This window comes from Brassica rapa, chromosome A04, assembly GCF_000309985.2.
Source record: "Brassica rapa cultivar Chiifu-401-42 chromosome A04, CAAS_Brap_v3.01, whole genome shotgun sequence".
In the NCBI taxonomy this organism is placed as follows: domain Eukaryota; kingdom Viridiplantae; phylum Streptophyta; class Magnoliopsida; order Brassicales; family Brassicaceae; genus Brassica; species Brassica rapa.
In genome coordinates this window covers 16791394-16817241 of record NC_024798.2, presented here as the reverse complement: position 1 = coordinate 16817241, position 25848 = coordinate 16791394, and the positions used below count along the sequence as shown (strand labels likewise).

General features: G+C 38.9%; 8 protein-coding genes and 1 non-coding gene across 10 annotated transcripts; 3 read left to right on the top strand and 6 right to left on the bottom strand.

The window, feature by feature from the left end:
• Positions 1-113: 113 nt before the first annotated feature.
• Positions 114-2271, bottom strand: LOC103865139. Its single transcript, XM_033289617.1, has one exon. It carries the CDS (start codon positions 2233-2235, stop codon positions 1666-1668), a length of 570 nt encoding a protein of 189 aa, XP_033145508.1. The 5' UTR covers positions 2236-2271; the 3' UTR covers positions 114-1665.
• A 716-nt stretch (positions 2272-2987) lies between these two features.
• On the bottom strand, positions 2988-3869 carry LOC103865138 (putative B3 domain-containing protein At2g27410). Its single transcript, XM_009142917.3, has one exon. It carries the CDS (start codon positions 3654-3656, stop codon positions 3030-3032), a length of 627 nt encoding a protein of 208 aa, XP_009141165.3. The 5' UTR covers positions 3657-3869; the 3' UTR covers positions 2988-3029.
• A 252-nt stretch (positions 3870-4121) lies between these two features.
• On the bottom strand, positions 4122-5717 carry LOC103865136 (F-box protein DOR). Its single transcript, XM_033289611.1, has one exon. It carries the CDS (start codon positions 5660-5662, stop codon positions 4445-4447), a length of 1218 nt encoding a protein of 405 aa, XP_033145502.1. The 5' UTR covers positions 5663-5717; the 3' UTR covers positions 4122-4444.
• Positions 5718-5810: 93 nt separating this feature from the next.
• On the top strand, positions 5811-7265 carry LOC103865135. The gene is made up of 3 exons (XM_009142915.3): positions 5811-6640; positions 6746-6809; positions 6912-7265. The coding sequence occupies exons 1-3, from the start codon at positions 5864-5866 to the stop codon at positions 7049-7051; spliced, it is 981 nt and encodes a 326-aa protein (XP_009141163.2). The 5' UTR covers positions 5811-5863; the 3' UTR covers positions 7052-7265.
• Positions 7266-7492: 227 nt separating this feature from the next.
• Positions 7493-9736, bottom strand: LOC103865134. Its single transcript, XM_009142914.2, has one exon. It carries the CDS (start codon positions 9043-9045, stop codon positions 7699-7701), a length of 1347 nt encoding a protein of 448 aa, XP_009141162.1. The 5' UTR covers positions 9046-9736; the 3' UTR covers positions 7493-7698.
• Positions 9737-9992: 256 nt separating this feature from the next.
• Positions 9993-11158, top strand: LOC103865133. The gene is made up of 2 exons (XM_009142913.3): positions 9993-10275; positions 10887-11158. Exons 1-2 carry the CDS (start codon positions 10108-10110, stop codon positions 10932-10934), a joined length of 216 nt encoding a protein of 71 aa, XP_009141161.1. The 5' UTR covers positions 9993-10107; the 3' UTR covers positions 10935-11158.
• A 518-nt stretch (positions 11159-11676) lies between these two features.
• Positions 11677-11757, bottom strand: TRNAL-AAG. Its single transcript has one exon. It is a non-coding gene; the product is annotated as a tRNA-Leu (tRNA).
• A 1563-nt stretch (positions 11758-13320) lies between these two features.
• LOC103865132 (calcium-dependent protein kinase 24) lies at positions 13321-16647 on the top strand. Its single transcript, XM_009142912.3, has 7 exons — positions 13321-13999; positions 14460-14724; positions 14805-14928; positions 14978-15277; positions 15363-15478; positions 15564-15968; positions 16275-16647. The coding sequence occupies exons 1-7, from the start codon at positions 13728-13730 to the stop codon at positions 16536-16538; spliced, it is 1746 nt and encodes a 581-aa protein (XP_009141160.1). The 5' UTR covers positions 13321-13727; the 3' UTR covers positions 16539-16647.
• A 275-nt stretch (positions 16648-16922) lies between these two features.
• LOC103865131 (probable E3 ubiquitin-protein ligase ARI7) lies at positions 16923-20535 on the bottom strand. Of its 2 annotated transcripts, none has more exons than XM_018658698.2 (14): positions 20305-20535; positions 19996-20101; positions 19813-19903; positions 19394-19566; positions 19011-19115; positions 18824-18912; positions 18646-18753; positions 18386-18488; positions 18207-18296; positions 18061-18108; positions 17910-17981; positions 17729-17828; positions 17513-17639; positions 16923-17415 (listed from the first exon to the last, which is right to left on the bottom strand). In XM_018658698.2, the coding sequence occupies exons 1-14, from the start codon at positions 20442-20444 to the stop codon at positions 17247-17249; spliced, it is 1521 nt and encodes a 506-aa protein (XP_018514214.1). In that variant the 5' UTR covers positions 20445-20535; the 3' UTR covers positions 16923-17246. The 2 variants fall into 2 exon arrangements, with proteins under 2 accessions (XP_018514214.1, XP_009141159.1); XM_009142911.3 differs by having other exon boundaries at positions 18398-18488; positions 20305-20534.
• Positions 20536-25848: the final 5313 nt, after the last annotated feature.

Genomic DNA, 25848 nt, shown 5'->3' with positions numbered 1-25848 from the left:
CGGAGTTTATTAGGTTTAACAAAAGTCACCCATGGCTATTCTCGTTTATTTTCTCACTAATTATTTCATTTTTTTTGTGTTTTCCAGTATTTTTTAAAAAAATATGTTCTTTAATATTCTTTACATTCTTTTTTTTACATTTAATATTTTCATTTTAAATTTTAATATAGAAGTTTCTGAAAAAAAATGATGGGTCTAAAAGATTTTATAAGAAAGAGTTTAGCTTGTACAACTAACCAAAGTCACGTGTAATAATTCTCTTTTATTTTCTCAATGGTTCTATTTTTTCAATTCTCTATGTTGTCTTAAATTTTTGTTTTCTCTTAATTTATTTATTTTTACATTTTCGTTCAATAAATATTGAATTTTCTGAAAAGTGATTGTTATATATATATTGGGCTTATTTGCCAAATAAACAAAAAAAAAGAAAAATTAGATTTTGGGAGAGAGAGTAGAGAGATATAGGAAGAGAAAGTATGAGAGAGGGGGGGATTTTGGTTAATTAGTGTATTTGTTTTTTTTCATGTATATAGGGTGCAATTTTCCTATATTAAATGTGTATTAAAAAAAAAGAGTTAAGTTTATACGACCAACTCTCACCAAATGAGATAATAACCCAACTACCTATAGTCGAATAGAAGATCCCATGAGTAATTGTCTCACCTAATATAGTAGCAAAAATGATTTTTTTAACTCTAGACCAATCCTAGATTTGCTGACGTCATAGAGACTTGAAGAATTTCGGACAATGATATCCGCGTCAGCAAATTCACCAGCAGCAAGTTACATGCTTTGAATTACTTGTACCTTGGGTCACAAACTGATCATAAATCTGAATTACTGCAACACAAACTTGCAAAAGTTTCTATCGTTGACATTCTGGTCGCAAATTAGCTTATGTGTTCGGTAAGATCACGAACAGTTTAAGTGACTTACAAAAGTAAGATAAAAGTAACAAGAGCTAAAAACAAACCGCAATTCAAACAAGAGTAGCTGAGAGAACAAATACAGAGGATTGACTATTTCACTTCCTCAAGACAGAAAGGTAAAGCTTTTCATAACTAACACGCTTATGTACAAAAAGTTACAACAGCTAAAACAGCCGCAATTCAGACAAGGAGAAACAAAAAAAAAAACACGAATAAACTCACAGGATCCAACCATTGTAAGAACTGCCCTCGGAAAGAAACCACAAAACGAAGTAACGATGGACAATCAAAATCAAAACTATCTGCCATCTCAAAACTTTCAAACCTTTTTGTTTATTGTAAAGGTCTTAACTTCATCACTAAATTAATAATCCCTCCGTTTCAATATATATGATGTTTTAGATAATTGTTGTTGTTTCATAATAGAGGATGTTTTCACATATCTAGGTTAAAATTGTGTAGCCAATTGTGTTTTTACTATTTTTGTTTATAATTAAATAAATTAGTTTTAAATTATATTTCAAAGATTTTTTGTTTATAAAATGCAATTTCTTAATATGGATGCAAAGAACAAAAATTTCATCTATTATGAAACAGAGGAAGTATACTATAAACCTCATTGTATAACAAAGACAGTTTGTTTCCTGTAGAAGCAAAATCTCACTAAGTAAGAACATTTGACTAAACGTCACGAAAAAATACAAAATACAAAAAAAAACAGTCAAGTCTTGACACTCTACTTGTTCCCACTCATCATCTCATCAGGAATAACTTTAAGATGCTTCCTCTGCTTAGACTTTGCAATCTTCTTCAACGTCTTAGGGTTCGTAATCTTCTGCAACTTGGTCCCCGTCCTCAAAACATTCTCCTGCTTCCTCTTCTCCCTCTCCTCCTTCTTCTTCCTCTTCTCCACCTTATTACTCCTAATCTCCTCCTTGAGCTCACTCATCCTCTCCCTATACGCTCGCTTGATCTCCCTCCCCCTCTTCATCTCCTCCAGATCCGGCCCCTTGTTCCTCACGAACCTCCCCGACGCTCTGTGAGCTCGCGGCAGCTTCCACGGCCGTCCGGAGACTTTCCCGGAGATCACGCCGTCGTAACTCGGTCTCTCGATCGCGACGACGGATACAGGCTTGTCTGGATCTTCCGAGGAAGCGACGGCGCTGCGTTTCGCCGAAGGAGGTTGGATCGAATCGATGTCCATGGAGGCTTCGGCGGAGGCTTGCTCTTGAGATTCGCACTTACGTTTGAAGGTTTTACCGCCGAATCCTTCGTCGAGGCACCGTAAATCTACGGTGCAGGCCATTTTCTTCTTCTTCTTGTTTGAGAAGCTAAGTGATTGTGGCGGTGAGGTTTTGAAGGAGTTAAGGGTTTTCGAGAATTTATATGAGTGGATGGAATCAGGTTTAGAAATCCGGTTTTGAGTCTCCCGTCCAAATCCAACAATTGAACCGAACCGGATTCTCGATGTAAATCAGTTACCCTGGTGTGAAAATCAACTCCGAGTTAAAAAAAAAGAAAGTTATTTGTCGTAGGATGGAGATAATAAACATTTTGTATCGTTATAAAGTTACATCTTTTTAAAAAAAACTGATTACCCATTTTAAAAATATTTATAACCCTAATCTAGTTAATATATGATTAACCAACTTATTTTACAGGGTACAAGTAGATCATATTTTAACTTTACACATATCAATGGGTATTGTCATATTTTAATTTAATTTTATGAAATTTTATTTTCAGGTCTAACTTATTTTCCACGTTATTCCAATTACTATTTGTTAATAAATATCCATTCAAGAACCGATATTTTCTGAAATTTGGATTTTTAAGTGTCCAAGAACCTGTTATCTTGGGTATCAGGTAGTTTATGTAGATTTAGAAACTTAAGTTGAGAAACCTCCATAGGAGTTGCTCTTGTCCAAGAACCGAAAAAAAATTAAGACAACCTGAAGAAGAAATAAATCAACCTTATTGTGTAAAAACCCCCACAAGTTTTATTTTAAAACAGAAAAAGGAAGAAAAATAAAAGAAAATCCATAATCGACTGAAAACCAAACCCTTCTTACTTGTGACTTAAGCACTGGTGGTGTGTTATCAGGAACGACGAGAGCTGCTCTGACCGGAGTGTTTAGATTCTCTTACCAGAGGAGAGAGAGCCAAACATAGTTTTCCTCCTCCATATCGGAACGACCATATCACAGTGACGTCGTCGACCTTAAACTCGTTACGGTCAATCACATTGTTCCAACCACCAACAACTACGTAGTTCCAATTTTCACCCATCTTCCACCTCCTTAATTCAACCTCATGCCTTTTTGACAGAGGATCCACCAAGACCACACTCACGCCTTTTTTACCGCCTTCTGTACGAGTACTTTTCCCCGGTTCTGGCGCCGGTTCGTGTAGGATTGTTGTCTCCTCGTCCGTCAAAAAATCCGAACTAAGCAGTTGGTTTATAGGCATTGAGAGACGTGACTGTGTTTTGCTGAGATCGCTCGCGTGCAGTTTCTTCTTTATGATCAGTTTTGGATCGTGTGCGTTCTTTTCTTTCATCATCACCATCATAAGCCACTTGGGTGGTCGTGTCGAAGAAGATTTCTCCGTGCCACTGGCTCCCTCTTTTTCTTCTAATACCTTTTTCGAAAGTTCTGCCAACATATCCAGCTTCCAAAACTTATTATCATCAGATTTCGCCGTTGGGATGGATTCTTTTGAAGACATGTAAGTAACGGAGCAAAGAAGCTAGCAGGGAACCGCGAGTTGTAGACAGCGTTAGATAGAAAGATTAGGTTTCTTTACATGCAAGCAACCGAGGTAAATAAAGAGAGAGAGAGAGAGCCAATGTAATCTTCTTAAATAACATATTGTTAGTTTGGTTCCTAACAGGATTTGCTCTTTCTCTGCTCCTAATCTTACTAGGATTAGTCAAACCACGGCATAATTCTATAATCTTTTAATTTTAATTCTGGCTTTCCTATTTTGTATTTTTTTCTTTTCTTTTCGAAATCGGGGGTAACAAAATCGTGGCTAGCCAAAATAAAAACAATGTGTTTATACCAAGTGTAGGAAAACTTCCAAGTTAAAAGAAAATCTATAGAATTCAGTGACAATAGAATTTCTATGTATTACTGGTCGCAACCTTCAAAAGTGGGTATTGAAAGAGAACTACTTATTACATAGCCTTGATTCAGTTCATGGCGATTTGATTCATATTATAGCTATAATTTTTCATAGCTAGAGGCAAGTGAAATTAGTGGTTCACGTAATTACATATATAGTGTCACAAGTAGAAAAGTGTTTCTAATATATCATTTAGAACAACCATTGCTCCATACTGAACAAGAGGATAGAGAAGATGAATACCAAAACAAAACAAGACAGAAATAGTCCTCCGATAAGTGAGAAGGCTAAAATAACACAAAACCATTGGAAAGACAAGGGCTCTCTTATATACTATAATGCTTAAATTGAGAGCTTAAGAGCCAGCCTCCTCTATAAAGTTTTTAAAACTATTTCAGAATCTTCACGTCCTCTACATGGTTCAGAAAAGTGTCAACTGTATAACTCCCCTCTAACTTTTCCAGTCCTTGGATTTCAACTCGTCTTATAGTTCCCCTCTTCAAATTGTAGTAGTAAACATAGAAAGGCTCGCGGAATAAAGATTTGGGACACAAAACAATTTCATCTGCACCAGTCACACCTACAAAGTATAAGTTCTGACCTGCACTTATATGCTTCCACAGAGGAGGTAATATGTAAATATGCTTGGACCATTCATGTTTTTCGGAGTCTTGTAGAACCCACATCTCAAAACTTCTAGTAGTATCATAAATAAAATGGTAGTGAGATTGCGAGATGACTGACGCCAATTTACCGTTGTAGTTTACCAGAGTTGCTCTAGGGTGCACTAATCTTTCCATTACTTTAACAAAGTTGTACTTCTCAGACCTAACATCAAAGCAAACTATGATATCGTCACCATTGGAAGAATTTTTGGCCTTGGCTTTGAAATACAAAACACCATTAATGCATATATTACGTGGCCCTGGATAACCATATTGGGGAATGCCACATTCAATCCTTCTCCATGCCAGTTTATCAGTTCCTCCTAATGTCAGAACTTGATGATCTTCAGCTTTTGTCACTTGCGAGGTCATTGCCAAAGCCTTGTGTTGCTTCTCAATCGGATCATACCCTAAAAAGCATCTTATCCAAATACGCTTCCTTGTCTTCATTTTGGGTAAGGTAAAGGATTGACCCGTGCTTGGGTTACATATCACCCACACACGCCTTGGTGTTTTCTGTCCCTTTATAACCCGAAAATCGTCAGTACAGACAAAACCACTAACAGCACTACAACGGCTGGGGCTATCAAAGGGGAAACTCATATGATAATTGGCAACTATAGTAGATGAGTTCTCATCAGGATTTTGAGGCTGAGGTGTAGAGAAGTAGAACATTACATCATTTGTAAATTGTTTTTGGCAGGCGAACAAGACCTGTGGCCGAGACAAAGAACTGGCCAAGAACGAGTCCGTGAAATCTAGACGGACAAGTATAGAGGCCAAGAGCTTTGATACACAACGACATCTGGCTATAGAGTTCAGAGGCAACCTCAACAATATCTCGATGATGAGATCAATAGAGATCGGAGATGAGTATCGTGAGTGGCATCGAAGGATGGTTTGAGGGTTCTCCGAGACGTCGTTGTACCGTGGTGATTTCATGGCTGGAGTAACTTGCGTTAAACCCTAGATAGTTTCGAAGTCGGTTTACGTTTCATCTTCTTCTTCTTATAAATAAAACAATTATGGCGAAATTGCAAAAAGACCCATATTCCAACTATGTAATATTAGAAAGTACAACAATAAACAGTTTAAACCCCGGCAGAAAAGCAAATTACCAAACCAGATTTCTACAAAAACAAAATGTTAAACCGGCATAAAACAAATAACCAAACCAAACCAAATTTCTCGGTTAAACCAGATCCAGCATTTTTATATAACGAAGTCAACAACGCCTTTTTTTTTCACTCGCGTTTTTATTTTCTCTCGTCTCTCGTCTCTCTTCTCTCTTTCTTGATTTTCTTGGAGAAAAAGCTATCGATTCCATCTCTCTCTCTACTGCTAAACATGGAAGGAGACACATCAGAGACTCCATGGGGTGAAGTACCAAGAAGAGAGAGAAGCATGCTAAAAAGGAAGGCGAGAGTTCACGACGACGGCCAAGGCAACGTTGCGGAGGAGACGACGGAAACGACGACGACACCTGAATGGGTTGTGAAGCTGATGAAGAAATATGAAGGCTATGATGCTAATCAGATTATGGAGTTGAAAGAACTCAAAGCTACTGATCTAGACCCCAATCAAGGTCGACTCTCGCTACCTAAACATGTGGATAGAATCTTCTTGAGCATTGGCGAACTAGGAACCCTAGCTACAGGTCCCAAGAAAGGGGTACACTGTCTCTTTATTGTTAGTGAAGAAAAAGTTCATGCTGTTGAGTTGAGAGATTGGGCGAATGGGTTAGTTTTAGCAAAGGGGTGGCGTAAGGTGATTGACGAGGAAGTGTTTAAGATTGGTGAAAAGTACCCTCTTTGGTCTTTCCGCTCAAGAAACAATGAGGATAAGCTTTGTTTCACTCTGGTTAAACCTGACCAAGTAGACCCCATCGAAGTCCTTCCCAACGTCGACGATAAAGATGCGGTAAGTCTTCTACATGAATCAAGAAAGCTAGCGTTAATTTGTGTTTCCTGTGGTGTTACTGTTTTGTCTAACGTGCGTTCTCTTGTGTTAAATGATGATATGCAGAAGCTAAGTGATACAGAGGAAGAAGAAGTTGCAAACAAAAACGAGGCTGAATCTTCTTTAGCTGGTAAGTCACACTTGCATTATCGTTGGTAGTAGCTAGATATCTTTGTATCCGACACATGCATGCATGCGTAGCAACTTAAGACATGTAATGATCTTTTATCAGGCCATGACCATCCACCTGAGTCTCCCGCTGGTGTCAGCTCTCTTCCTGGCGAAGATTTGGATTTATCTTATCAGGACGCCAACGGTGATGGCTATCTTCCCACCGAAGCAGAACTCAACAGCTTTCATATCCTTCCGTGACGATTCTGCCTGATTCTGAAATGATTTTGTCAATATCAGTACGTGATACTTTGATTGCTGATAGATAGGTTTAGCAGCTGTTGCTTCCTTCTTTATTTTGGTGTGAGAGTGAACATATTACCACGCAAAATGTAAAGTTCTTTTTCTTTTGGTTATGTTTGTGTAGACATTTTCTTAGACTCTGTGGATTCTACAAGATATGTTAAGAGTTGCAGATGCCATGTTCATATATACACTAATGTTTTAGTAATCGATAATGTAAGCCAGCCAGATTACTTGCTCTACAAGATATTGGCAAGAGAGTGATGCATCAGCCGTACACATGCTAATATGAAGAATTGTTTGCTATATTTCTCCAATGGTTATGTCTGCTTATATTCCAAGGACTGAGAACCTTAACATACAGATGAATGAAGCAACCATGTTATCAAAGTATAGAACTTTTAACGAGAACACATGTTCCGGCTCTTTGATTGGTCCAAAATGCATACATATATGTGTGTATATATAAATGTCAACAACATGTATATATTTTTTCTATCGAATAGATTTACAAGCAAGAAACAAAAATTGTCACCAATGCAGATGTTAGTTTGGCAAGTATATACTATTTAACAAACCTGTAACGCCTTTTTATCTTTCTTTCTTCATAGAGAGTCTTCAAACAAGAAACCATCAGTGTTGAAGTCTGAATCTATGCCTTCTCTTCCCCTAAACTCGCAAAGCCCAACCGCCTTCTCTATAGAGAAATCATTCATCAAAGCAAAGTCATCTTCCAAGAATGTCCTGGACTTGCGTGTCATGATAAGCTTCTTAGGTGTTTTTGCCTCTCTGCCTCCTATCTCTCCACTCTCTTCAACTGGTACCACCTTTGAAGATATTTTGCTAGATTTCCTCAACCTAGACGGCAAACTTTTGTTCCTCTTCACAATGTTCCTGATGGGTTGTTGTTGGTTCTTGCTGTTCTCGGTTTTCTTATTGCTGCTGCTTACTGTTCTTTTCAGTTCAGGAATCCTTGTTGGTTTTGAATTTGATCCTGCAGGACCGTTGAACATGAGCTTTCTCTTGCACCCTTCTTTGAGATCTAGCTTTCTTGTCTGAAGCTGTGCTCTCATTGATCTTGGAGAGGTACTTGCACCTTTGCTTCCTATTGATTTCTTTCTCCGTGGTGACATGGTGAAATGCTTTAGTATATCCTCTGGTGTCCAATCAAACTTCTGCTCCAATGGCCAAAAAAGAGGCTCCACAACATGCTTTCTTTTTGAATCTCCCTTATCTTCAAGTATGGGTCTAGCAGGAGTAGATGGCTCAACAGTTGAGTTAGCTGGTGAAGGAGACACATCTGACTCTAGTGAGAAGCTAACTTTCTTTTCTTCATGACTAGATGACTCAGTCTTGTTGTTGCTCTCAAGTAAACGTGAAGACGACGGATTTGCCGAACCTGCTCCAATATATTTACCAGATGAGTTGCAGAATTTTCCGTCCTTTCGCATGTTCTCTGAAGTACATTTTGTCTGGTGATGATGATGATTCTCTTTGAGAGACAATGAAGAGTTAGCAGCGTTTGATAACCAGGAGACAACCTTTTCGTCGAGTGAGAAATGAAACGAGACAGAGACTCTACGTTCCTCTAGAAGAGAGGAAGTAGAAGCGCAGTCCGAAGCCAACCAAACGGAGTCGCTGTCGTCAAAACATCTCAGCTTAATGAACTGTTTATTACCGGATGAATCATCAATCTTTTCGCGCCGTGGCTGAGGAGAAACACCTGCGGATTTGGTCCTGTTTTTGTTTGCTGCTCTGACATCTGGAAGAGTCTTTTTCCCATGAGGTAGATGACGCATGGGTTCATAGTTGGAACCTGTTGATTTGGACCGTGGAAGAAGTTGTTTTGGATCGTTAGTTGTTGTGTTCTTCTTGTTTTTCTTGATGGAGAAAGTTGATGTAACTCTCTTCACGAAACCTTTAGATCCATCTTTCCCACCTGCAAAAGACATGGTGAAGGTTTCAAATGTTGCTTCTTCAATCTTCAGAGCCAAAGACACATTACTATTAAAAGCAGACTAGATCATAACATAAAACACATTAGCGTGTGATTAGAGATAAAATCAGAAAGGGTAAATGCAGGACACATTCTTGTCATTTTCTCTGAATAAGAGAACAAGAACATGTCAACTACTTGAAAGATAATATATGAATTAAAATATGATAGAACTTGTATAACATTCATGATACGTTGATGTAATAAGAATGAAGTATACATTATAAAAATAGAATATCAGATTAAAGAATTCTTGACACACCAAGCACTAAGTGTTTTTATTTTCTTCTAAGAATTAGAAAGAGTCAACAACTAAGCTTGAGAGATTAAACCCTAAGAAAGAATTTTGTGACCGTTCAAGAAACAAAGGTCGAAGAAATCAAAATGTAAAAAAACAAAGCAGCTCTTTACTAAGAAGCACAAAACGAGCTTACGAGAAATGAGAAAGAAGCTTTGTCACCTTCAGCGATTGAACGTCGAAATCTATGCATGTAGAAATGTAAAGGAGAGAGAGAGAGAGCTGAGAATCGAAGAGACGCAATTTCATTAATTTGGCACTTTGGCGCGATCCAGTTACAATCACGTTCTAGAGATTCTCTCATAAGTTAAGGAAACATATATTATTAATCAATTAAATGAAAATACATGAATCTGTTTTTTATAGAATGTTTTCCTTTTTCTTTAGTGGTAATTCAGAAAAATCTGTGAATTAAATTTAAAATTTACGCGGCTAACTCGTCTATAAAGAGAAACTCGTGAATTACTCGAGTCATAAAGCACTAATTACTTTAGGCCCATTGGGCCCATTATTGAATCGGCCTTGGGCTAAAATCACTTTCGCATCTGATAATTGTTGTCGCTCATGAGAATTTGGTTTATTACTAAACTGATGAAATAAATTCAACTAAACCGGGATCGATCTAACTCCTGAGCTGCCTCCAACCAACCACAGACACAGTCGTCGAAGAGAAAGGTTGAAGCCAAGAAGAAGAAGAAGAAGAAGAAGAAGAAGAAGAAGATGGGTGGAGGAATGGAGACGAACAAGAACAAGTTCATTGAGGATTGGGGATCCGCGAGAGAGAATCTCGAGCATAACTTCCGCTGGACGCGTCGCAACTTCGCTCTCATCGGAATCTTCGGCATCGCCCTCCCAATCATCGTCTACAAGGGCATCGTCAAAGATTTCGTAAGCTCCATTCTCTCTATCTGTCGATTCGATTTGCAATTCGATCTCTCTGTCCGAATCAGAAATGTTCCATGTCTGTTTTTGTGCCCTAATTTTGCTTTCATGTTACTGTGAGCTTCGAATTTGGATCTTATGGTAAAATCATTTGGTTGAGATTCTGCGTCTGCGTTTGTGGAACGTTTGGATTCAGATATGCGTCTTCTTCCCTGTATCTTCTTGTGTTTGGTTTGACCTATATTGCCAAAGTTGTTGAACAGACAAGATTGGTTCAAGTGTGCTATGTGCGTTGTCTTTGTATCCTCACCCTTTTAGTCTTGATTGCTTCTGCTAAAACTGGTTTCATCTGCTTTTCTATGTATTATTATTCTGAGTCTTGAGTTTGATCTTGTTTATAGGTTTACTTTGTTCATCAGTGATATAATTGGCTTTCTGCATTCTAAATCTTACCACTTTGTTTGCTTCATTACTTGAGGGTTTTTGCATATGTATATTGTCGTGCAAGGGGGGACATACAGTACTTATGTGATTGATGCTCTGTGTTATACTTGTTACTATGTGTTATGTTGTCTTTCGTCAAGCTATAATATACTGAAAACTTTAATTTTTGACAGCATATGCAAGACGAAGATGCTGGCAGACCACACAGAAAGTTCCTCTGAAAGGTTTTTGCAAGGACACTCTCTGCAAAATGTCTCAGCAGTGTGAAGTTTTCAAGAAGCTGGTGCTAGAACTCTCCCTTTTTGCATTTTATTCAAAATAAAAGAAGAATATCTTAAGGATTATAATTTTCTGTTTCAAAAAGTTTGTTTTAATTGGCAAATAAAAAACTCAAGCTCGCCCATTTGACACTTTTGTGCTGAATTGAAAATTTAACATTCCGAAAGTGATTGAGAGCGCTTTCAGGTAGACACCAAAAAGAATAATAAATGAAGCACTGTGAATATCACTCGTCTTGCTACACAAGTTGAGATGGCTTGGTCCATGTATGTGTCCTTCCCATCACATGCCGGCCTATCTTCATATCAGAGCGGGCTCGAGTGAATCAGCAACAATGCAACAGCTCGAGTCTTGACTCTTGAGAGCATGACTCTCATAAGTTATCGAGTCTTGAGCGTTGAGAGCATGACTCTCACCAGTTATCAAAAATAGGAACTTATCGATGATACTCATTCAAACTCATTGATATTGCTCATAAGTACTTCTCCCATAGAAAAATCATTGATATTGTTCATTGGTACCTCTCCCATTCCCATAGAAAACGGAAACCAGCATCAAACCGCAGAATCCGAATTTTTAAACAATGGAGCTGATTTTAGTTCAGTTGAGAAGAGTTACTTAGGATGATGAAACCATAATGGGACACGTCGTCAGCATATTAAAAACTCATTGAAAAAAACAGATTGTTGACAGTGGGATTTGAACCCACGCCCTTTCGGACAGGAACCTTAATCCTGCGCCTTAGACCAACTCGGCCATATCAACTGGTTGTTTACTGATTTGAACACATATATTTCATCAAGATCCTTAGTCCTTACTCCTTAGAGCCCTACAAATCTGGTTTTATGGGGGACACAAGTTTGAGATAACAATGGGGGATTCACTTATTCCAGTATATGTATGTTCTTCAAATGCTATTTCAAAGAATTGAAACGGTAATACTATCAAATGTTATGGAAGCTCAGGTTACTCAAATGGTCAATTTTTTAAAAAAACTTATTTTTACTCTATTTTACATAGACTCGAGAAGTCTACCAAATTTACATTTTAGTCTGCAAATATATTATTTCTGGCAGATTATGCAAATATTTGGTAGAATGTGTAACTATTTGGATGTAGACTTCTTACAGAAGTGTTTCACATGTATCAAAAAGCTTAATTTTCAATCTGCTAGCATAACTCTCAATTTTTTTTAACAGATTTCAGTTATCTAGCAATTTTTTTTAAAATATCCAAATTTATTCAGATTTTCAGATTTTAGTCGGTCAGTCAGTTTGTCAATATTTTAATGTATGATATTTAATAGATTTTTTTAAAATGTGTTAAAGACTAAGTGGGCTGCTTATAGTAAAAAAACAGATTTTTTTATTATGGTCATAATAGTTTAAGAGTTATTCTTGGGTTCATTCCCTAGGTATTTGAGTATTTGATATTTGATATCTTTTAAAAAAAAGAAAAAAAATCAAATTTTCAAATTAGATTATATTTTTAAAATAATAAATCAAAATACATAAAAATAGTAATAGTTACAAAAGATAAATAAATCCTTCGCTTTCTCTTCATCCACATTTCCATCTTCACTAGATATAATTGTATCAAATAATACTGCTTTGGAAGATCATTTGTTTTGGAGAGTGTCACCGGTAATGGAAGATCATCAGTTTGCATGGATTCTATGGTATATATGGAAAGGAAGAAACAACAAGGTCTTTAGCAATTTGGATATTGATCCTCGTGATACTCTTAAGTTGGCGGAAATTGAATCGGCCCTCTGGGCTGAGGCGCAAATTAATCATGCACATGGATCTGATCAGGCCCGATTGGTAGTGAACGCGACTTTGCCCACTATTCCCGGTAGATGGTGCTTTACGGATGGTTCATGGAAGGAACATGATAAATTTTCGGGATAAGGATGGTGTAGCACTCTGGAAGGTTTTGACAGTTTGTTGGGAGCAAGGAATACTAGAGTCTGTCAATCCCCCTACACTCGGAGATAGAGGCGCTCATATGGGCAATGAAATGTATGAGGAACTTAAGACAATACACTGTTATTTTTGCGACGGATTGTTCTCAGCTGGTGAAGATGGTTTCTGAACCTGATGAATGGCCCGCATTTACAAATTATTTGGAAGATATCAAGATCCTGAAAAGAAGTTTCCACAGCTCAGAGCTCATCCATATACCAAGGACGCTAAATTCAAGGGCGGATAGTCTAGCTCGCAGTGCAAGAAAGCAATCCTCGTTTGTGGTCCACATGGATGTGGAGCTACCAGTTTGGTTCACAGAGTCTTTAGACAGATGAAAATGGCGGGGGGGGGGGGGGAGAAAAACATAAAACACCGGCAACAAAGTAAACGGCTTTATGTAATAAACTTGACCAAACAGACTGTCATAACCAAATATAGAAAGCTTTCTCCATCCATCCAATCTTTTTGTTTATCCTCTCTCAATCTTCCTGTCTTTTAGGACTTCCTCTTTCTTCAAATAAACAAAAAAAATAAACTTAGCAAACACGAAAAAACAAGTAATCAAAAGAAGAGAGAGGCCCAAGAAAACCAAAACAAAAACCTAAAAAGAAAAAGAAACTTGAGCGCCAAGCTTCTCTCTTCCTTCCCATGGGGTGCATTTGAAATACATTTCCTTCTTGAAAAAAAAAATCGCTTTTGATCGATTGTTAATTCATCGATCATTCGTGGTTCCGTTGGATATTTATTCCAAAAGAAAACCCATATCCCATGGGAAGCTGCGTTTCGTCGCCATTGAAAGGTTCTCCTTTTAGGAAGAGACCGGCAAGAAGACGGAAAAGCAGTAAGAGCAAAACATCCACCAACCCTCGTGTCGATTCCTCAACTAATCTTTCTCGGAGATTGATTTTCCAGCCGCCGAGTCGTGTTCTTCCTGAGCCTATTGGAGATGGAATCTTCGTCAAGTATGAGTTGGGGAAAGAACTAGGCCGTGGTGAGTTTGGTGTCACTCATGAATGTATTGAGATCACCACTCGAGAAAGGTAATATCTTTTTGAAAGTTTTGAGTCCTTTTTTTTGAAAGACTACGAGGTTTTAAACCCAAAAAGCTTGCATATCTTTGTGGGAGGAGACTTAAACCATATTCTCTCCGTTTCTTAAAGAGATGATTTTATGATTGTAAACACAGATTTAAAAAATATTTAAATTTCTACATTTTCTATAAAAAAAGCATTAATTGTTTCACAATTCAACTAATAATAAAATAGAAGATATAATATTATTGGTTATATAACATTAATTATTGATAACTTTTACGTAGAAAATTGAAAACGTATCTAATTTAGAAAAAAATAATTTCCTCTAAAACATCAAGTATAAAAAAAGGGAGGGAGTATTAAATTAAATCTTATTAGGAGAGTAGACTCCTCACAATAGGATTTGAAAGTTATTTTGCGCAAAACTTTGTTGTTTTATTTGATTCAATGAAGAAAAACCTGGCAGGTTTGCATGTAAGAGGATATCAAAAGAGAAGCTAAGGACGGAGATAGATGTTGAGGATGTAAGAAGAGAGGTAGAGATCATGAGAAGTTTGCCAAAACATCCAAACATTGTTAGCTTTAAAGAAGCTTTTGAGGACAAAGACGCTGTTTATCTTGTCATGGAGATTTGTGAAGGAGGAGAGCTTTTTGACCGTATTGTCTCTAGAGGTCATTACACTGAACGTGCCGCTGCTTCTGTCGCTAAAACCATTCTTGAAGTTGTCAAGGTGTGTGAAAAAAAATTCAAATCTCTTTGTATCTTTTTAATTTTTTTCCCGCCTTTATTGTTGTTTTCTTGTATGTCAAGGTATGTCATGAACATGGAGTGATTCATAGAGATCTTAAACCAGAGAACTTCCTCTTCTCCAACGAAACCGAGACTGCACAACTCAAAGCTATTGATTTTGGTCTCTCCATTTTCTTCAAACCTGGTACTAATTAACCACATCTCTATAGTTTGTTTATGTTATCTTCTTGAAGAGAAAACTCTGTTCAACGAGATTGTGGGAAGTCCTTACTACATGGCTCCAGAGGTTTTGAGACGAAACTACGGTCCTGAGGTAGATGTTTGGAGTGCTGGTGTTATACTCTATATCTTGCTTTGTGGTGTTCCTCCCTTTTGGGCAGAAACTGAGGAAGGAATCGCGCATGCAATCGTGAGAGGGAACATCGATTTCGAGAGAGATCCTTGGCCAAAAGTCTCAGCTGAAGCCAAAGAGCTCGTTAAGGACATGCTTGATGCTAACCCTTATAGCAGACTCACAGTTCAAGAAGTGCTTGGTAACTTCATGATAATAACATTTCATTATTGAAATAATAAGATTGATAAAACCACATTATTTGATTGGAAAGCTATGTTTTATAGAACATCCATGGATACAGAACGCAGAGAGAGCACCAAATGTGAATCTTGGAGATAACGTGAGGACCAAGATTCAACAGTTCTTGTTGATGAACAGGTTCAAGAAGAAAGTCCTCAGGGTATAATATTAATTTTCTTGAATTTCACAAACAATATGCATTTACTAAATATTGTTACTAATGATCTGGAAATAAATCATTTCAGATTGTAGCGGACAATTTACCAAACAAGGAGATAGAAGAGATAGTACAGATGTTTCGAACGATGGACACTGACAAGAACGGTCGCTTGACATTCGAGGAACTAAGAGACGGGCTAAAGAAGTTTGGAACAGTTTGTCCCGATGGCGATGTGAAAATGCTAATGGATGCAGCGGATACAGATGGGAATGGGATGTTGAGCTGTGAAGAGTTTGTGACTTTGGCAATACATTTGAAGAGAATGGGTTGTGATGAGCATTTGCAGCAAGCGTTCAAGTATTTTGACAAGAACGGTAATGGATCTATTGAGCTAGATGAGCTCAAGGAAGCTCTATTTGATGATGATAAGCTAGGCCAGGGTGGTGACCAGTGGATCAAAGATATCTTCTTTGACGTTGACCTCAACAAGGTAAGTGAACAAAGGGTGTGACTGTAGCAAACTCAGTGTTCTAAAAATCTAAACAAAACGATTTTTCTTGAACTATATTTTTTTTTAAAATTAGTCTAGGTGTTCAAAAAATCGATTTAAACGGCCACCTAATCAATAATCGCTTATAAAGCACCTAGTTACCGCCTAACGATTTCTTGAAATTGAGCGAAGCTAAGAAACTTGATTCATGAGTTCTCATCACAAAACTGATTCATGTTGAATATACTAAACTAGATCTTCTATACTTTACAATGTGAGATTCCTAACATGTTTTCTTGGGAACAGGATGGAAGGATAAGCTTTGATGAGTTCAAGGCCATGATGAAATCAGGGACTGACTGGAAAATGGCGTCGAGGCAGTACTCTAGGGCATTGTTGAATGCTCTGAGCATCAAGATGTTCAAAGAAGATGGTGGGAACAATGGTCCAAAGTTTCATTCCATGGAGTTCCCTGTGGCGAGAAAGAAAGCAAATATACTTGATCCCAAGAACAAATCAATGGAGCTTGTCCACTCCAGAACCTATAAGCCCTCAGGTCTAAGAAACTAAGGAAACTGATCTCTTTTGTTATTCTTTTTTAATCTGTTTGTTCTTGGAGCTACAAGTGACAAAGATAATGTGATTAGGTTGGCTTAAAGTTGCATTGTTCATCTTCTTTCTTTAGAACTCTTTTCAACACAATATCAAAATATAACACACACAAGAGAGCATAGAAACTTCATTTTATCAAAATTGAGAGCTGTAAACAAATAGAAACTCTTGGATCACATTTGAATATCTAGTTTTCTAATTAAACACCCAAATGATTAAATATAAAAGTTTTTTTATAACACTATTAAATATAAAAGTTATTCTTCAAATGTAACTTAAATTCAGTATTACAAACAGAGAGAATGGTCAAGTGAAGCCAAACACAAAGCATGCACCATTGACTCATCTTTAATACCAGACACCAGGCCAACTAGATTTGGTTTCATAGAGATTGTCATAGCAGAGCAGATGACAGAAGTAAAGTTACAATGTGTGAAGAGATAACACAGACATATTCTTTTACACTATACATAAGCAGGAAACATAACACAAACCCTACAATCCAAACCTACACACATACATAAAAGAAGAACTGGACCTTTCCACCATGCGAGTGCAGTTTAGGGGTTTTTTCTTTGATCGTGTGCATTCTCCAAATGTCCAAAGAAACAGCTGGAAGTGATCTCAAGACCAATACGTGGTTTTGTACCTTGACGAAGACATATATTAAGATCCACCAGTTCTGGAACTTCCTTTGCCTTTACCTCTTGTTTTGCTACTGCAACCTGTTGATTTAGAGCTAGTTGATTTGCTGCTGCAAGCCGCGTGCGAGTCCACATCAGCAAGACCGTTCTCCAGAGCTTTCACCAAGTTCTCAAAGTAGTTTTTCGTTACGCTGCAAATATACAACAATAGAAGCAACAGGGAAGATCTGAAATACTTTCTTCTTATTATCAAACAACATGATATATGTATGAAGACAAAAAGCTAACCTGGTCAAACCAGCTAGTTTTGTCCGGAAATCATTGAAATCTTTTGATGGGCCATCTGCGTTGAGAAATTGAAGCAAGTCCTTCTCTACGCATTGATGGAGCCTCTCCAAACCAGACTCAGCCTCCCCTGAACAATATGAAAAAAAGGTTAAGCTGCTTCTGAATTAATTGACAGAGATACACACAGTAAGACGTTCCACAGAAGAGGTTACTGACCTTGCAAATACTCGAAAAATTGTCGCTTGGCATGTTCATGATCCGGTAGGTAGTAGCCATATGCATATGTCCATTTCAACACTCGCCTACATTCAATGATCTGCAGTGGTAGGGGGAACTGTTATGAAAAATGCTATGGAAAAATCCTCGGTTGGTTATCTAAACATTTTTATCTGCTCACCTGAAGCCAAGCTTCTAAGATGAATTTGAGCTGAGATTCTGGTGTGCACTGCTTATCACTAAGCTTCTCAAGCTGGCAGAAATCGACATAAGTCAAATGCACATAACAGAGTAGGAAGACTATAACTCTAAAGGAACGTAACAAGTCTTACATTATGCGTCTGCAATTGCTGCAGATCTGTCACAGCCTTCTGCCTCGACTGTCATCAAATCACACAAAAAATAAAGAAGAAAACAAAATCAATGGTGAAGAGCTACAAAACCTCCTTAGGCATAAGAAGTAGAGCATTGTGCTTACCGTTTGATTGCTTGCCCAGCGTTCATAGTAATGTGTGTATCTCTCTAGTGAATTTTTTGCCATCTCTCTCCTCCTTTCAGTCTCATCATACTAAAAACAAGGAAGGATGAACAAACATCATTAATCAAAAAATTTAGCACAAATAACTGAGAAAATGTCGCAAAGGATCAAACAATTACCCCAGGTCTTACCTGCCCTTCTTGCTTGGCAACCTCGTACCGGTTACAAGCATAAAAACCACCAGTTCTTTCCCCATGATCCATCCACGCACCAAGACAAAGCCTGCAGGGATAATTATATTATAAACACCATCATTAATGTTTCTTGTACTTAACGTCATAAGACGTTAAAGAGAACACACTTCTAGTACAAAATTGCAGAGAAGAAGAAACAACCAAACTAAGACGCTGTTCAGTTAGAGATGAAGGCGAAGCATTACCAACAAAATTCATATTTACAAGGCGGTGTGCATGTCATATGCATACAGCCCTGGTTTTTTTCAATTGGCCGCTTGCATCTTGGACAAGGCTTTGAATTGGCAAGTATCCTGCACAAAAGGAGGTAAATTTTGATTAGCAAGATATATAAAAATTCTGAAGACAGAGATATATGTATACCAATTCATATTTTCAGACTCAGCACTGTTCTTTAATATCCATTTTGAAACTGTGCTACAATCCACAGGTCGGTGAGCCTCCTCTGTGCACTAAAATTCAGATTTAACACTCAGCTATTGATCAACCAAAAAAAAACAAGGAAAAAAGAGGAGTAATCAAATTAATGGGGGTTGACCAAAGAACTTACATTCCAGCAAAAGCTAAACGAGCAAAGGCAAGAAACATCATAGTTTCCAGACCCGGCAACAAAATCAATAGCATATTCACACCCCGGGGCAGGACACCACTTCATCTGAACAAGATAACCAAAGCAGATGCAACATCAGGGATACTAACATCGCTGCGTACGAATAATGGAGAGAGACAAATACAATTTGGAACTTTGCTCAACCTAAAGTCGTTAAAAATATTTCGAGAGCACGGAAAACGTAATGTAATCATGAGAATGAACAAAATGTTCCAACAACACTAGTGACATGTTACAAAAGGCTGTGTTCATTTTGAATGTTAACCACTAGCCTGGGAGATGAATGATGTATTTTGAAATAAATGAACTAGGGTAGCCTTTACCTTTCTGTTGTCTTCAATATAGGACCTAAGATAGTATCTATTGTACTTCTCCTTATCTTCTTCAGACGCTAGTTTGTCAACCATGTCATGTCCAACAGCAGCTAGACAAGATGGGTCAGGACACCTTAGCATCAAACATCCTGGGCCGTCGTTAATGGTTGTGCTTATGTAACCTGCAACAACGTACATTGTAAAATGTAACTTACCGCTCAACAAATATTGTAGTTGAAAATGGAGCACACAAGTTGTTTCACAACACTCAGAGATGGGAGATTTTGAAATTAACAATCCGATTGAGCTACATCAAATCAACTAAATCTAACTCGGATAAATACAGGGAAACAATTTAAATTAGAAATGTAAGAGTTTTTGAGGATGCTAATGAGGAAAAGAAAAAGAAAAAAAAAACTACAACGAACCTGTCCAGCACGTAGTGCAGAAAGGATGTCCACAAGAAACCGAAGCAATTTTCTCAGGAGGGTACGGATCAAAACAGATTCCACATGTAAGCTAAACAACACATCATGCGTCAGTAAAACATGAATTATCAAGAAAGAGAAATGTAAAAAACCAAATCATATTCTATAATTCAAAGAAAATACCTCTGTGTCATCAGATGGTGGAACAACAGGTCTCTCCAATATACCCACAGTATTCCTGACTCTCTCTTCATCCGCAAACCATTCATCATGAACTTTACCAACACTCCTGAAACGAGAAGTCTCTCATCGCCTCAGGAAGCTAGAATAGTCAACACAAGTATGATATGGATAGATATACATTCTAGAAAAAAACTATAGAGATTATTTGATATTATCACCAGAAAACAAAAAGTTGTCTCCAAATAAGTTGAAAATAAACAAGGTAGCAGTGATCATATCAAACAAACAAAAAAATGCCAAAGGGTTAACCAGTGAAAGTAACGAAGCAGGATACTGGCTTCGACTTCAGTTATTGAGAGGACGACGGAAACTCGCTCAATAGCATCCATCTGGTGCTTGAGAATATCTTCCTCCTTCAGAACACAAAAGTTTTTCTGGAAGGAAACCATATTTACAACAATCACGGGTCAATGATCACACAAGAATAAAGTAGACCATGAACTTCAAACAGAGAGAAATGACCCTAACAACACCACTCTGGAAGGAAACCATATTTACAACAATCACGGGCATGGGTTTAACAATGTTGCCATAAAGTTCATAGGCATGGGAATGAGGTTGAGATTTTAAGGCGTCCAGATGAAGGTGTGGTTGAGTTGTGAGTTTTCTCGGGGGTTAGTTTTTCATGGTTTTCGTCTTGGTTTCATCTTAGAGGTGGTTTGTGGTCATCGTGAACGGGAAGGTTTAGATGATGGTTCCTGCTCTTCATGAAGTACTTCAATGGTTCCTGCTCTCTTGCCTTGAGTTTGGTAAGACTACCGGCTGATCATAAGATAACTAAGTCTGATACTTTTATGTCTTGTTAGGTCATGGTTTAGTCGAAGTATTCTAGTTTGTAGCTTAATGTTTCTGTTGGATTTTAGTGGTCTGTTTCTTAGACTATCGTTCTCCTCTTATGGGTTTAGTTTTCGGTGAAGTTCATGTTTTCCACTGGCATAAGTATTCTATTCTATAGTCCCTTGTTAGGATGACACATATGAGTTTGTGGTTAACATGTTTTTGTCTTTTTTTTATATAGAGGAACTGTGTGAGTTTGGAGCAGAGATTAAGCTTTCGCTCTTCCAACTTGGGTTCAGTCCACAAAACAATAGCATCCATAATTATGCAGGTTAACATCTCATCATGATTGTGTTTGCCTGAGTTTATGGGTTCTTTTTGCATATGATTGATGATATCTAAGTGATCATGAAAATGTGTTGCGTCCAGGTGCTTTGTCACGTTCTTCCATCCTTTGTGAAGATGCAAAAGGAAGGCTTAGATGGTCACGCGTAGATAGAGATGTCAAATGGGCGGGTTGGGCGGGTTTGGGTGTGTCCGAATGGGCTTCATTTTTTTGCTGGATTTTTTTGGTCGAAGCCCAAATAGAACCATGTCCAAATGAGACCATAACCAAATAGGACCATGATTTGTTGGGTTATCCATGGACGGCCCATATGGCCACTTAATGTAAACAACATAATTTTAGTTTTAAAAATTTAAAAATTCATTAGTTTTCAATTTTAAAAATGTCATATACTTAAACTTTATGTTTTAAACTTCATGTTTCAAAGTTATAAAAAAACACAAGATAGGTTCAAAAGATTCGTGATTTCGTCTGATTTGCGGAAACAGAAACAGTCGCCAGACTCGCCACCAGACTCGTTATGAACACAAATCACTGATCCATCTAACACATAACCCATAACACAATACTAGTAGATGATACGAATCAGTAGATAATAGTAAAACCCCATAACATAAATCACGAAATCAAACCTTAAGAGATGATGAAATAAGAAGTTGGTGAAGAAGAACCGAAAGAGAATCGAAACAGAACGAAGATAAGGAAGAAGAATCGAACACGAAGAAGAAGAATCGAAGACGAGGACTTGAAGAGGAAGAATCAAAGACGAGGACAAGAATCAAACACGAAGAAAAATCGCAAGAATGAGACAAGAAAAAAAAAAGTGATTTGTGTTTTCTCCCAATTATCCAAACCCTAGACATTTAAGTTTATTGGGCCGCCCATTGTCCAAGTGGTTAAACCCAGTATAGCCCATGGATATAATTGGGTTCACCCATCTGGACAAATTTTAATTATGGTTTAATCTGGGTCTGTCCATTTTGGACCATATCGATTTGGACACGGGCCACCCATTTATAACCCACCCATTTGACATCTCTACGCGTAGATAAAGAGTTACATGTGTGTGCTTATTTTTTATTCTTCTCTTTTCTCAAGCCGTGAGATGAATTTTTAACATTCAATAATTTTGCTGTAGATCTTGTGACGTTTCTCGAATTGGTTGCCTTTGTTTGTGGTTTAGAGTTTCAGTAGCTTTTTGTTTAGATTAGGTAGATGATTCGTATCAAGGATCAAAATGTGAAAGTTTGAGATCTGAAAAATATACTTTTCTTAACTCCCCCAACCACACCACAATAGTTCTTCAGTTACAATATATATAGTGTAAAGAAAGATTGTAAAACCCTAGAGCCACACTCTGATCTCTATACAAGTGGTGTAATCACAGCCCTTCGATGCATTGCCCAAGAGGGCTGAACGTATTCTTCAGGACCACACCACCAGCTGTCGCTGACCTCATCCCTTCCGTACTCTGTAGACGACCGTTTGAATTACTCATAACACTTCTTCCTTTTACCGCCTTCTCACTTGGGCTTTGTCTTAACTCAACACTAAGGCCCAAGTCATGTGTGTGAACTCGGCCCACTACATCCTCCTTCTTCTCTTTTACCGTCTCTGTTTCATATAACAGAGTTGTGTTACGCACACCCCCCGCAAACTTGGCAGTTGTAGAGTGCCAACGCCGAGTTTGTCACGCAACAACGTGAACGACCGTCTTGGGAGAGGTTTCGTAAAGATGTCGGCAAGCTGATGTTCGGACGGAATATGCGTAACCTCAATTAACCCAAGCGCCACACGTTCTCGTATGTAATGATAGTCGATCTCCATGTGTTTAGTACGACCATGGAAACCCGGATTTGCAGAGAGATGAACAGCAGACAAGTTGTCACAGCGGAGGAGAGCAGGAGAGTCTTGAGGTATCCGAAGGTCGCGAAGAACATAATTCAACCAAGTGAGCTCACATGCCGTCTGAGCCAAGGCACGATACTCAGCCTCCGTCGACGAGCGAGAGACCGTAGGCTGACGTTTCGCACACCACGACACCACATTCGAGCCAAGCAAAGCACAAAATCCCGTGGTGGAGCGACGAGTGTCATGGCAGCCCGCCCAGTCACTATCACTAAAGGCATTGAGGGATAAGGATTGATCGCGAAACAAGTGAATACCAAATGCCGTAGTGCCTCGGATATACCGCAAGATGCGTTTCAGCATCGCAAAATCAGTCATCGTAGGCAAGTGCATACGTTGACACACAAGGTTAACGGCAAACTGAATATCAGGCCGAGTCAAGGTCAAGTATTGGAGCTTCCCAGCGATGCTCCGAAAGTAGGTAGGTTCGGGGAAGAAGGTAGTGTCTTTGTACAGAGCATCAAGGCGGGTCGGGAGAGGAGTGGGCATGGGATTAGCCGACGCCATTCCAGATTCAAGGAGAATCTCCTCAGCATAAGCCGTTTGACTGAGAAACAGGCCACGCGCATGATACTGAGCTTGGATCCCGAGGAAAAAATGAATTTCCCCCATGTCTTTCATCGAGAACTGACGGCTCAACTCAGTAACCAGTGTGGACATGAGAGAAGATGATGTGCCCGTGAGAAGAACATCATCAACATAAAGAAGCAAGACAAGAGTCTGGCCATTGTGGTGAAAGGTAAACAGAGAGGGATCGGCCGGACTGCAGGTGAACCCAAAGTCAAGCAAAAACGAGGTGAACTTGTTGAACCACGCTCGGGGAGCCTGCTTCAAGCCATACAGTGCTTTGTGAAGGCGACACACGTGATCAGGTTTGGAAGGATCCACAAAACCAGGAGGCTGTTCGACAAAGACATCCTCTAGGAGTTCGCCATGTAGAAACGCATTTTTAACATCGAACTGTCGCACCTTCCAGTTCTTGGCTACAGAGACATTAAGAACCACTCTGATAGTGGAGGTGCGGACCACATGACTATACGTATCGATGAAATCCACCCCTTCTTCTTGTTCATACCCTTTGGCGACCCACCGGGACTTGAGTTTGTCCACAGAGCCATCAGCCTTCATTTTTACCGTATGTATCCATCGACTACCAAGCACATGCATACCTGACATTCGAGGAACTAGAGACATGGTCCCATTACGCCGCTGAGCTTCCATCTCCTCATTCATCGAGTTGTTCCAACCAGGGTGCTTTAAGGCTGAAGTGATTGTCTTTGGGATAGTGGGAACATCAACTCGGGTGAAGAGGGCATAACGAGGGTTAGGTTTGCTGATGCCACATTGCAGCCGAGTAGTCATTGGGTGAGTGCGAGGAGGCGGTGGAATTTCAGGAGAAGGTACTCGAGAGGGAATATCATCAGATAGATGAAGCTCTGGTGTTGCAGGTGCCTCAGCGAGACAGTCATCGTGAGACGTGGACACAGAGGGAGAAGCAACACCAGCAGGTGCGACCGGAGTTCCAAGGTCGGGAGGATGACGGGAAGGAGTGCGCTGCACGGTTGGTAGTATGGTAGGACCTACAGGAGCAGCTTGCCACGCTTGTTGAAGGGGGGTCGAGAGAGGCTCTACATAGTCTTTATATCGCTGCTCATAAGGAAACAAATCCTCATCAAAGATAACATGCCGCGAGATGTAGATTCTTCCAGTAGGTGGGTACAAGCACCTATAGCCCTTGTATTGAGCATGATAACCCAAAAAGACACATTGAAGGGATTTAGGATCAAACTTGTTTTGGCCATATGATCGCAAACAAGGGTAGCAAGCGGCACCAAAAACGCGGAGGAATGAATACTCAGGGATCTTGTTATGGAGTAACTCAAACGGAGACTTAAAGCCAACAGCAGAGGAGGGGAGAAGGTTGCTCACATAATTGGCAGTGTAAAAAGCCTCAACCCAGTATTTGAAAGGAGTCTTGCTCAAGTATAACATTGACAAGGCGAGTTCTGTGAGGTGGCGGTGTTTACGTTCTGCCAGGCCGTTCTGTTCAGGAGTAGAGGGACATGAGACCTGATGATGAATTCCATTAGAGGAGAGATGAGAGCGGAAAGCATGACTCATGAATTCTCCCCCACCATCACTCTGAAAGGACTTAATTTTGAGACCGAACTGAGTTTCAACCATTTTTTGAAAGGCAATAAACACTTGATGAAAATCTGACTTGGCTTTTAAAGGAAACAACCAGGAGAAGCGGGAGTAATCATCCACTAGAATGGCATAGAATTTAAATCCTTGATTCGATACAATAGGTGATGGACCCCAAAGATCACAATGTATTCGATCAAGGGGTGCCATAGAAGTTGATAAAGAAGTAAAGAAAGGTAGCTTTGAACTCTTCCCCATCTGGCAAGTCTCACAAATGGAGGATGTGCTGCTCTTATTTGTTGTTATTGCCTTGCTGCTCTTGAGATACTGAAGAACCTGAGGATTTGTATGCGCTAACCGACGGTGCCACACCAACTCACTTGCAACAACCTGCCTATTGGAATAAAACGCTACAAAATCCACATTCTTCAGCATATAGAGATCCTCATGTCGAGGTCCTTTGGTCACTACTTTCTGAGTTCGCAGATCAATCACATACACCCAATTAGCATCAAAAAACACTCCACAAGGGAAATCATCACATAACTTAGATATAGACAGTAATGATTTCTGTATTCCCGGACACACAAGAACATCAAGGAGAGGAATGCTACCTT

Bases quoted from the DNA above. Each gene is read 5' to 3' on its own strand.
- LOC103865139 (XM_033289617.1), bottom strand. From the start codon at position 2,235: ATGGCCTGCACCGTAGATTTACGGTGCCTCGACGAAGGATTCGGCGGT.
- LOC103865138 (XM_009142917.3), bottom strand. From the start codon at position 3,656: ATGTCTTCAAAAGAATCCATCCCAACGGCGAAATCTGATGATAATAAG.
- LOC103865136 (XM_033289611.1), bottom strand. From the start codon at position 5,662: ATGAAATCACCACGGTACAACGACGTCTCGGAGAACCCTCAAACCATC.
- LOC103865135 (XM_009142915.3), top strand. From the start codon at position 5,864: ATGTTAAACCGGCATAAAACAAATAACCAAACCAAACCAAATTTCTCG. The intron at 6,641-6,745 runs GTAAGTCTTCTA...GATGATATGCAG, and splicing joins ACGTCGACGATAAAGATGCG to AAGCTAAGTGATACAGAGGA. The intron at 6,810-6,911 runs GTAAGTCACACT...ATCTTTTATCAG, and splicing joins GGCTGAATCTTCTTTAGCTG to GCCATGACCATCCACCTGAG.
- LOC103865134 (XM_009142914.2), bottom strand. From the start codon at position 9,045: ATGTCTTTTGCAGGTGGGAAAGATGGATCTAAAGGTTTCGTGAAGAGA.
- LOC103865133 (XM_009142913.3), top strand. From the start codon at position 10,108: ATGGGTGGAGGAATGGAGACGAACAAGAACAAGTTCATTGAGGATTGG. The intron at 10,276-10,886 runs GTAAGCTCCATT...AATTTTTGACAG, and splicing joins AGGGCATCGTCAAAGATTTC to CATATGCAAGACGAAGATGC.
- LOC103865132 (XM_009142912.3), top strand. From the start codon at position 13,728: ATGGGAAGCTGCGTTTCGTCGCCATTGAAAGGTTCTCCTTTTAGGAAG. The intron at 14,000-14,459 runs GTAATATCTTTT...AAAACCTGGCAG, and splicing joins GAGATCACCACTCGAGAAAG to GTTTGCATGTAAGAGGATAT. The intron at 14,929-14,977 runs GTACTAATTAAC...ATCTTCTTGAAG, and splicing joins CTCCATTTTCTTCAAACCTG to AGAAAACTCTGTTCAACGAG.
- LOC103865131 (XM_018658698.2), bottom strand. From the start codon at position 20,444: ATGGTTTCCTTCCAGAAAAACTTTTGTGTTCTGAAGGAGGAAGATATT. The intron at 20,102-20,304 runs GTTAACCCTTTG...TTCTCGTTTCAG, and splicing joins CTGCTTCGTTACTTTCACTG to GAGTGTTGGTAAAGTTCATG. The intron at 18,297-18,385 runs GTAATTGTTTGA...CCTTGTTTTTAG, and splicing joins AAGGGCAGGTAAGACCTGGG to TATGATGAGACTGAAAGGAG.